Source organism: Scyliorhinus torazame, chromosome 27 (assembly GCF_047496885.1).
Source record: "Scyliorhinus torazame isolate Kashiwa2021f chromosome 27, sScyTor2.1, whole genome shotgun sequence".
Taxonomy (NCBI): domain Eukaryota; kingdom Metazoa; phylum Chordata; class Chondrichthyes; order Carcharhiniformes; family Scyliorhinidae; genus Scyliorhinus; species Scyliorhinus torazame.
In genome coordinates, this window is record NC_092733.1 from 40,670,936 (window position 1) to 40,681,735 (window position 10,800).

The following is a 10,800-nucleotide window of genomic DNA, read 5'->3' on the forward strand; positions in this document are numbered from 1 at the left end:
TGAGACTGAGCTCCGCTCCTGCCCGGGCTGAGACTGAGCTCCGCTCCTGCCCGGGCTGAGACTGAGCTCCGCTCCTGCCCGGGCTGAGACTGAGCTCCGCTCCTGCCCGGACTGAGACTGAGCTCCGCTCCTGCCCGGACTGAGACTGAGCTCCGCTCCTGCCGGGACTGAGACTGAGCTCCGCTCCTGCCCAGACTGAGCTCTGCTCCTGCCCCGACTGAGACTGAGCTCTGCTCCTGCCCCGACTGAGACTGAGCTCCGCTCCTGCCCGGACTGAGACAGAGCTCCTCTCCTGCCCGGACTGAGACAGAGCTCCTCTCCTGCCCGGACTGAGACTGAGCTCCGCTCCTGCCCGGACTGAGCTCCGCTCCTGCCTGGACTGAGACTGAGCTCCTCTCCTGCCTGGACTGAGTCTGAGCTCCGCTCCTGCCTCCGCTCCTGCCCGGACTGAGACAGAGCTCCTCTCCTGCCCGGACTGAGACTGAGCTCCGCTCCTGCCCGGACTGAGCTCCGCTCCTGCCCGGACTGAGACTGAGCTCCGCTCCTGCCCGGACTGAGACTGAGCTCCGCTCTTGCCCGGAGTGAGACTGAGCTCCGCTCTTGCCCGGAGTGAGACTGAGCTCCGCTCCTGCCCGGACTGAGACTGAGCTCCGCTCCTGCCCGGACTGAGACTGAGCTCCGCTCCTGCCCAGACTGAGACTGAGCTCCGCTCCTGACCGGACTGAGACTGAGCTCCGCTCCTGCCCCGACTGAGACTGAGCTCCGCTCCTGCTCCTGCCCGGACTGAGACTGAGCTCCGCTCCTGCCTGGACTGAGACTGAGCTCCGCTCCTGCCTCTGCTGCTGCCCGGACTGAGACTGAGCTCCGCTCCTGCCCGGACTGAGACTGAGCTCCGCTCCTGCCCGGACTGAGACTGAGCTCCGCTCCTTCCCGGACTGAGACTGAGCTCCGCTCCTGCCCGGACTGAGACTGAGCTCCGCTCCTGCCCGGACTGAGACTGAGCTCCGCTCCTGCCCGGACTGAGACTGAGCTCCGCTCCTGCCCGGACTGAGACTGAGCTCCGCTCCTGCCCGGACTGAGACTGAGCTCTGTTCCAACCGGGACTGAGACTGAGTTCCGCCCCTGACCGGAGTGAGACTGAGACTGAGCTCTGCTCCTGCCCGGACTGAGACTGAGCTCCGCTCCTGCTCGGACTGAGACTGAGCTCCGCCCCTGCCCGGACTGAGACTGAGCTCCTCTCCTGCACGGACTGAGACTGAGCTCCGCTCCTGCCCGGACTGAGACTGAGCTCCGCTCCTGCCCGGACTGAGACTGAGCTCCGCTCCTGCCCGGACTGAGACTGAGCTCCGCTCCTGCCTGGATTGAGACTGAGCTCCGCTCCTGCCTCCGTTCCTGCCCGGACTGAGACTGAGCTCCGCTCCTGCCCGGACTGAGCTCCTCTCTTGCACGGACTGAAACTGAGCTCCGCCCGTGCCCGGACTGAGACTGAGCTCCTCTCTTGCACGGACTGAGACTGAGCTCCGCTCCTGCCCGGACTGAGACTGAGCTCCGCTCCTGCCCGGACTGAGACTGAGCTCCTCTCCTGCCCGGACTGAGACTGAGCTCCGCTCCTGCCCGGACTGAGACTGAGCTCCGCTCCTGCCCGGACTGAGACTGAGCTCCTCTCCTGCCCGGACTGAGACTGAGCTCCGCTCCTGCCCGGACTGAGACTGTGCTCCTCTCCTGCCCGGACTGAGACTGAGCTCCGCCCCTGCCCGGACTGAGACTGAGCTCCGCCCCTGCCCGGACTGAGACTGAGCTCCTCTCCTGCACGGACTGAGACTGAGCTCCGCTCCTGCCCGGACTGAGACTGAGCTCCGCTCCTGCCCGGACTGAGACTGAGCTCCGCTCCTGCCCGAACTGAGACTGAGCTCCACTCCTGCCCGGACTGAGACTGAGCTCCGTCCTGCCCGGACTGAGACTGAGCTCCGTCCTGCCCGGACTGAGAGTGAACTCCGCTCCTGCCCGGACTGAGACTGAGACTGAGCTCCGTCCTGCCCGGACTGAGACTGAGCTCCGCTCCTGCCCGGACTGAGACTGAGACTGAGCTCCGTCCTGCCCGGACTGAGACTGAGCTCCGTCCTGCCCGGACTGAGACTGAGCTCCGTCCTGCCCGGACTGAGACTGAGCTCCGTCCTGCCCGGACTGAGACTGAGCTCCGCTCCTGCCTGGACTGAGACTGAGCTCCGCTCCTGCCCGGACTGAGACTGAGACTGAGCTCCGTCCTGCCCGGACTGAGACTGAGCTCCGCTCCTGCCCGGACTGAGACTGAGCTCCGCTCCTGCCTGGACTGAGACTGAGCTCCGCTCCTGCCCGGACTGAGACTGAGCTCCGCTCCTGCCTGGACTGAGACTGAGCTCCGTCCTGCACGGACTGAGACTGAGCTCCGTCCTGCCCGGACTGAGAGTGAGCTCCGCTCCTGCCGGGACTGAGACTGAGCTCCGCTCCTGCCCGGGCTGAGACTGAGCTCCGCTCCTGCCGGGACTGAGACTGAGCTCCGCTCCTGCCTGGACACGGTGTCCAAATAAAATGTTAAGTGGGGGTTCCTGGGTTGCGGGTATATGGTGGAACATAGAACATAGAAAAATACAGCACAGAACAGGCCCTTCGGCCCACGATGTTGTGCCGAACCTTTGACCCAGATTAATCATAAATTATCATTGAATTTGCAGTGCAGAAGGAGGCCATTCGGCCCATTGAGTCTGCACCTGCTCTTGGAAAGAGCACCCTACCCAAAGTCAACACCTCCACTTTTGGACACTAAGGGCAATTTATCATGGCCAATCCACCTAACCTGCACATCTTTGGACTGTGGAAGGAAACCGGAGCACCCGGAGGAAACCCACGCACACACGGGGAGAATGTGCAGAGTCCGCACAGACAGTGACCCAAGCCGGAATTGAACCTGGGACCCTGGAGCTGTGAAGCAATTGTGCTATCCACAATGCTACCGTGCTGCCCTTAAGAACAAATAAATCTACACTATATAATTTTACCGTAATCCATGTACCTATCCAATAGCTGCTTGAAGGTCCCTAATGTTTTCGACTCAACTACTTCCACAGGCAGTGCATTCCATGCCCCCACTACTCTCAGGATAAAGAACCTACCTCTGACATCCCCCGATATCTTCCACCATTCACCTGAAATTCATGTCCCCTTGTAATGGTTTGTTCCACCCGGGGAAAAAGTCTCTGACTGTCTACTCTATCTATTCCCCTGATCACCTGATAAACCTCTATCAAGTCGCCCCTCATCCTTCTCCGTTCTAACCTTTCCTCGTAAGACCTACTCTCCATTCCAGGCAACATCCTGGTAAATCTCCTTTGCACCTTTTCCAAAGCTTCCACATCCTTCCTAAAATGAGGCAACCAGAACAGTACGCAGTACTCCAAATGTGGCCTTACCAAAGTTTTGTTCAGCTGCATCATCACCTCACGGCTCTTAAATTCAATCCCTCTCTTAATGAACGCTAGCACGCCATAGGCCTTCTTCACAGCTCTATCCGCTTGAGTGGCAACTTTCAAAGATGTATGAACATAGACCCCAAGATCTCTCTGCTCCTCCACATTGCCAAGAACTCTACCGTTAACCCTGTATTCCGCATTCATATTTGTCCTTCCAAAATGGACAACCTCACACTTTTCAGGGTTAAACTCCATCTGCCACTTCTCAGCCCAGCTCTGCATCCTATCTATGTCTCTTTGCAGCCGACAACAGCCCTCCTTACTATCCACAACTCCACCAATCTTCGTATCGTCTGCAAATTTACTGGCCCACCCTTCAACTCCCTCATCCAAGTCATTAATGAAAATCACAAACAGCAGAGGACCCAGAACTGATCCCTGCGGTACGCCACTGGTAACTGGGATCCAGGCTGAATATTTGCCATTCACCACCACTCTCTGACTTCTATCGGTTAGCCAGTTTGTTATCCAACTGGCCAAATTTCCCACTATCCCATGCCTCCTTACTTTCTGCAGAAGCCTACCATGGGGAACCTTATCAAATGTCTTACTAAAATCCATGTACACTACATCCACTGCTTTACCTTCATCCACATGCTTGGTCACCTCCTCAAAGAATTCAATAAGACTTGTAAGGCAAGACCTACCCCTCACAAATCCGTGCTGACTATCCCTAATCAAGTAGTGTCTTTCCAGATGTTCAGAAATCCTATCCTTCAGTACCCTTTCCATGACTTTGCCTCCCACCGAAGTAAGACTAACTGGCCTGTAATTCCCAGGGTTATCCCTAGTCCCTTTTTTGAACAGGGGCACGACATTCGCCACTCTCCAATCCCCTGGTATCACCCCTGTTGACAGTGAGGGCGAAAAGATCATTGCCAACGGCTCTGCAATTTCATCTCTTGCTTCCCATAGAATCCTTGGATATATCCCGTCAGGCCCGGGGGACTTGTCTATCCTCAAGTTTTTCAAAATGCCCCACACATCTTCCTCCTAACAAGTATTTCCTCGAGCTTATCAGTCTGTTTCACACTGTCCTCTCCAACAATATCGCCCCTCTCATTTGTAAATACAGAAGAAAAGTACTCGTTCAAGACCTCTCCTATCTCTTCAGACTCAATACACAATCTCCCGCTACTGTCCTTGATCGGACCTACCCTCGCTCATTCTCATATTTCCCACATATGTGTAAAAGGCCTTGGGGTTTTCCTTGATCCTACCTGCCAAAGATTGTTCATGCCCTCTCTTAGCTCTCCTAATCCCTTTCTTCAGTTCCCTCCTGGCTATCTTGTATCCCTCCAACGCCCTGTCTGAACCTTGTTTCCTCAGCCTTACATAAGTCTCCTTTTTCCTCTTAACAAGACATTCAACCTCTCTTGTCAACCATGGTTCCCTCACTCGACCATCTCTTCCCTGCCTGACAGGGACATACATATCAAGGACACGTAGTACCTGTTCCTTGAACAAGTTCCACATTTCACTTGTGTCCTTCCCTGACAGCCTATGTTCCCAACTTATGCACTTCAATTCTTGTCTGACAACATCGTATTTACCCTTCCCCCAATTGTAAACCTTGCCCTGTTGCACGCACCTATCCCTCTCCATTACTAAAGTGAAAGTCACAGAATTGTGGTCACTATCTCCAAAATACTCCCCCACTAACAAATCTATCACTTGCCCTGGTTCATTACCAAGTACTAAATCCAATATTGCCCCTCCTCTGGTTGAACAATCTACATACTGCGTTAGAAAAGCTTCCTGGACACACTGCACAAACACCACCCCATCCAAACTATTTGATCTAAAGAGTTTCCACTCAATGTTTGGGAAGTTAAAGTCACCCATGACTACTACCCTGTGACTTCTGCACCTTTCCAAAATCTGTTTCCCATTCTGTTCCTCCACATCTCTGCTACTATTGGGGGGCCTGTAGAAAACACCTAACAAGGTGACTGCTCCTTTCCTATTTCTGACTTCAACCCATACTACCTCATTAGGGTGATACTCCTCGAACTGCCTTTCTGCAGCTGTTATGCTATCTATAATTAACAATGCCACCCCCTACCTCTTTTACCACCCTCCCTAATCTTCTTGAAACATCTATAACCAGGGACCTCCAACAACCATTTCTGCCCCTCTTCTATCCAAGTTTCCGTGATGGCCACCACATCGTAGTCCCAAGTACCGATCCATGCCTTAAGTTCACCCACCTTATTCCTGATGCTTCTTGCGTTGAAGTATACACACTTCAACCCATCTCCGTGCCTGCAAGTACTCTCCTTTGTCAGTGTTATCTTTCCCACTGCCTCACTATACGCTTTGGCGTCCTGAACATCGGCTACCTTAGTTGCTGGACTACAAATCCAGTTCCCATTTCCCTGCCAAATTAGTTTAAACCCTCGCGAAGAGTACTAGAAAACCTCCCTCCCAGGATATTGGTGCCCCTCTGGTTCAGATGCAACCCGTCCTGCTTGTACAGGTCCCACCTTCCCCAGAATGCGCTCCAATTATCCAAATACCTGAAGCCCTCCCTCCTGCACCATTCCTGCAGCCACGTGTTCAGCTGCACTCTCTCCCTATTCCTCGCCTCGCTATCACGTGGCACCGGCAACAAACCAGAGATGACAACTCTGTCTGTCCTGGCTTTTAACTTCCAGCCTAACTCCCTAAACTTGCTTATTACCTCCACACCCTTTTTCCTACCTACGTCGTTGGTACCAATGTGCACCACGACTTCTGGCTGCTCCCCCTCCCCCTTAAGGATCCTGAAGACACGATCCGAGACATCCCTGGCCCTGGCACCCGGGAGGCAACATACCTTCCGGGAGTCTCGCTCACGACCACAGAATCTCCTATTTATTCCTCCAACCATTGAATCTCCTACAACTTTAAGTTTAGTCGGGCAGCATGGTCGGCACGGGCTTGGAGGGCCGAAGGGCCTGTTCCTGTGCTGTACATTTCTTTGTTCTTTGTTAACTATTGCTTTTCTATTCTCCCCCCGTCCCTTCTGAGCCCCAGAGCCAGACTCAGTGCCAGAGACCTGGCCGCTAGGGCCTTCCCCCGGTAGGTCATCCCCCCCCAACAGCATCCAAAACGGTATACTTGTTTTGAAGGGGAACGGCCACGAGGGGTCCCTGTCTGCCTGTTTGTTTTTATCCCCCTGACTGTAACCCAGCTATTCTTGTCCTGTACCTTGGGTGTGGTTACCTCCCTGTAACTCTTCTCAATCACCCCCTCTGCCTCCCGGATGATCCGAAGTTCATCCATCTTCAGCTCCAGTTCCCTCACACGGTTTTTGAGGAGCTGAAGTTGGGTGCACTTCCCGCAGGTATAGTCAGCGGGGACACCGGTGGTATCCCTCACCACCCACATCCTACAGGAGGAGCATGCAACTGGCCTAACCGCCATCCCCTCTTACCTGACAGAATATAGCTGCCCTGTGGACCAACTGGATCTCCGCCCTCCGACTCTGCTTCCAGTCAGCTACACTCTCTGTAAACTCCTGGCTCTCTTCTCACTCTTTGCGGAAATGTAGGAAACAAAATGAAAGGAGCACCTTACCCCCTCCTCACCTAACTCCCTCGGTCACCAAACTCTTACTATAGCACTCAAATGCACCAAATTCAGCACTCAGTGCGTGGGCTTCAGTAGGGCGCTCTTTGTAAGGGCCGGTGCAGACTCGATGGGCCGAATGGCCTCCTTCACTGTAAATGAAAAATGAAAATTGCTTATTGTCACAAGTAGGCTTCAAATGAAATTACTGTGAAAAGCTCCTAGTCGCCACATTCCGGCGCCTGTTCGGGAAGGCTGGTACGGGAAATTCTATAGTAAGAAGTCTTACAACACCAGGTTAAAGTCCAACAGGTTTGTTTCGAATCACTAGCTTTCGGAGCGCTGCTCCTTCCTCAGGTGAATGAAGAGGTTCCAGAAACATATATATAGACAGATTCAAAGATGCCAGACAATGCTTGGAATGCGAGCATTAGCAGGTGATTAAATCTTTACAGATCCAGAGATGGGGTAACCCCAGGTTAAAGAGGTGTGAATTGTATCAAGCCAGGACAGTTGGTAGGATTTTGCAGGCCAGATGGTGGGGGATGAATGTAATGCGACATGAATCCCAGGTCCCGGTTGAGGCCGCACTCGTGTGCGGAACGTGGCTGTAAGTTTCTGCTCGGCGATTCTGCGTTGTCGCGCGTCCTGAAGGCCGCCTTGGAGAACGCTTACCCGGAGATCAGAGGCTGAATGCCCTTGACTGCTGAAGTATTCCCCGACTGGAAGGGAACATTCCTGCCTGGCGATGTCCGTTCATTCGTTGTCGCAGCGTCTGCATGGTCTCGCCAATGTACCACGCTTCGGGACATCCTTTCCTGCAGCGTATGAGGTAGACAACGTTGGCCGAGTCGCACGAGTGTGTACCGCGTACCTGGTGGGCGGTGTTCTCATGTGTAATGGTGGTATCCATGTCGATGATCTGGCACGTCTTGCAGAGATTGCCATGGCAGGATTGTGTGGTGTCGTGGTCACTGTTCTGAAGACTGGGTAGTTTGCTGCAAACAATGGTTCGTTTGAGGTTGCGCGGTTGTTTGAAGGCAAGTAGTGGGGGTGTGGGGATGACCTTGGCAAGATGTTCATCGTCATCAATGACGTGTTGAAGGCCGTGAAGAAGATGACGTAGTTTCTCCGCTCCGGGGAAGTACTGGACCGTCGTTGTGTCCCATGTTTGTCTTCTGAGGAGGTCGGTCCGGTTTTTCGCTGTGGCGCGTTGGAACTGTCGATCGATGAGTCGAGTGCCATATCCCGTTCGTACGAGGGCATCTTTCAACGTCTGTAGATGTCTGTTACGCTCCTCCTCGTCTGAGCAGATCCTGTGTATACGGAGAGCTTGTCCATAGGGGATGGCTTCTTTAATGTGTTTAGGGTGGAAGCTGGAGAAGTGGAGCATCATGAGGTTATCCGTGGGTTTGCGGTAAAGCGAAGTGCTGAGGTGACCGTCCTTGATGGAGACGAGTGTGTCCAAGAATGCAACTGATTTTGGAGAGTAGTCCATGGTGAGGCTGATGGTTGGATGGAACTTGGATGTAAATTCTATGATCTATGAGCTCCAAGGAATAGCAACAGCAGCTAGAAATCCCCCAGGCAACTGTGTGCATAGCAACAGCAGCTAGAAATCCCCTAGGCAACCATGTGCATAGCAACAGCAGCTAGAAATCCCCCAGGCAACCGTGTGCATAGCAACAGCAGCTGGAAATCCCCTAGGCAACCGTGTGCATAGCAACAGCAGCCAGAAATCCCATAGACAACCGTGTGCATAGCAACAGCAGCTAGAAATCTCCTAGGCAACCGTGTGCATAGCAACAGCAGCTAGAAATCCCCCAGGCAACCGTGTGCATAGCAACAGCAGCTAGAAATCTCCTAGGCAACCGTGTGCATAGCAACAGCAGCTAGAAATCTCCTAGGCAACCGTGTGCATAGCAACAGCAGCTAGAAATCCCCCAGGCAACCGTGTGCATAGCAACAGTAGCTAGAAATCTCCTGGGCAACCGTGCGCATAGCAACAGCAGCTGGAAATCCCCTAGGCAACCGTGTGCATAGCAACAGCAGCCAGAAATCCCATAGACAACCGTGTGCATAGCAACAGCAGCTAGAAATCCCCCAGGCAACCGTGTGCATAGCAACAGCAGCTAGAAATCTCCTAGGAAACCGTGTGCATAGCAACAGCAGCTAGAAATCTCCTAGGCAACCGTGTGCATAGCAACAGCAGCTGGAAATCCCCTAGGCAACCGTGTGCATAGCAACAGCAGCTGGTTGAGTTAGTTGACCTAGTTGAGATGCTGTGATTGACTATAAGCCACGACCACAGCGGAAACTCCGTCCCCGCTCCTGTCCCCGTGTCTGAGGGTTTTCCCTTTAACCGGCTATTTGTTTCTTTCACACTTTTTCTTTAGTTTGTCTGAAGGGAGCCAATGTCCACATCAGAAATGGTCAAACTCACGTCGTCACATTGCCTTCAGTAACAATGGGCAAATAGAAATGGGCTGGTCCCAGCGGGGAGAGGGGGGGTTGCCTGCTGGACAAACCAGAAGCTGCAGCCGAGCGAGCGGCTAAGAGGGATTCTTTCAGGGTTATATACATAGATTATTGTAGCTGTTGTGTGTTTTTTCATGTTTGTAATTGATAAATTCTTGCTGTGTTTTATATATGTTAACTACATTCTTATAATAAACTTTGTTTTCATAAAAGCACCTAGGAAGTCTGATGAATCACCCCTGAAGCGAAGGCTCCTGTGCTCACCCTAGCCAAACTCAACATTAAAGTTATTGGTCAGGTGAACTTCATAACACACTTTGGAGTTTCCAAACCCTGGCCCCTAACAGCAGTGTACTTTTGAGTGTGGACACCAAGTGAGGACAATGTGCGGAAGTCCTCCCAACATCAGATAGGCCATTGCGAGATATCAAAGACCCTGCGGAACACGACGTGGCACGTTGATGAAAATGAATTGTGGGGTAGATGTGCTATCGATTGTTTAGCTGCCGGCCTACTTGCTGATTTGGATTGACGTCTTATTTTTATGTTTTTAAAAACACAGATCCGGCTTTTCAAAGGCCAGGGGTCCTTTCAGTCCCCGATGAGCTTCGACGGGATCCATATCGTGAATCACATGGTGGCGGATGACGAATCCATTCACTCGTCTGACGAGGACCTCTTACCCAGCCCCATGGCGGTGAGTGGCCTGCAGGAGGCGCTGTACCCCATTCCGCACCCAAACAGCCATTTCCTCATGGGCCTGGAGAGCTTGGGGAAGGACAGCGACGGGAGCACCGACAGCGAGCAGGAAGACCGGAATTCCGCGCCGGAGCTCGAAGAGGAGATGGCGAATCATATCATGTGCAGTGAGAGCCCAAACAAGCCGCCGTCCATCTCTACCACGGTGTAATGGGAGGGACTCCAGCTAATTCCACAATGTGAGACTTACTGTGTATGAGGCCGCCCTGAACTGCTCGTAACTTCTCTCCGAGTGTGGCCCAATATTAAATTCCATTCATATTTGCCAACGATAAATGACCTTGGCAGGGGAGTGATTTTTATCCGCCGCAATATTTGGCAGCTTTTCGGTGAAGTAGGAAAGGGAGTTGGGCACTTTTGAAAACGTTTCGAGCCTCTCTGGTATTGCTGATAATCCGGGTGACCCGGTGGCTAAAATATCCCCCCTCCACCTTGGTGCTCGACCAATGCCGAGTGACCAGCTGTTCTCGTGTGCGCTCCATGTGGACCACCGAGGACCCCGGCC

General features: G+C 53.3%; 1 protein-coding gene across 1 annotated transcript in view; it reads left to right on the forward strand.

Annotated features, from left to right (window-relative positions):
• LOC140403263 (EVI5-like protein) overlaps positions 1-10,571 on the forward strand; it is a 572,353-nt gene extending 561,782 nt beyond the window's left edge. The window contains exon 19 of the mRNA XM_072491040.1: positions 10,099-10,571. Coding sequence (XP_072347141.1) covers positions 10,099-10,446 — 348 coding nt within the window. The 3' untranslated portion in view covers positions 10,447-10,571. The remainder of the gene's footprint in view (positions 1-10,098) is intronic.
• The last annotated feature ends 229 nt before the right edge of the window (positions 10,572-10,800 follow it).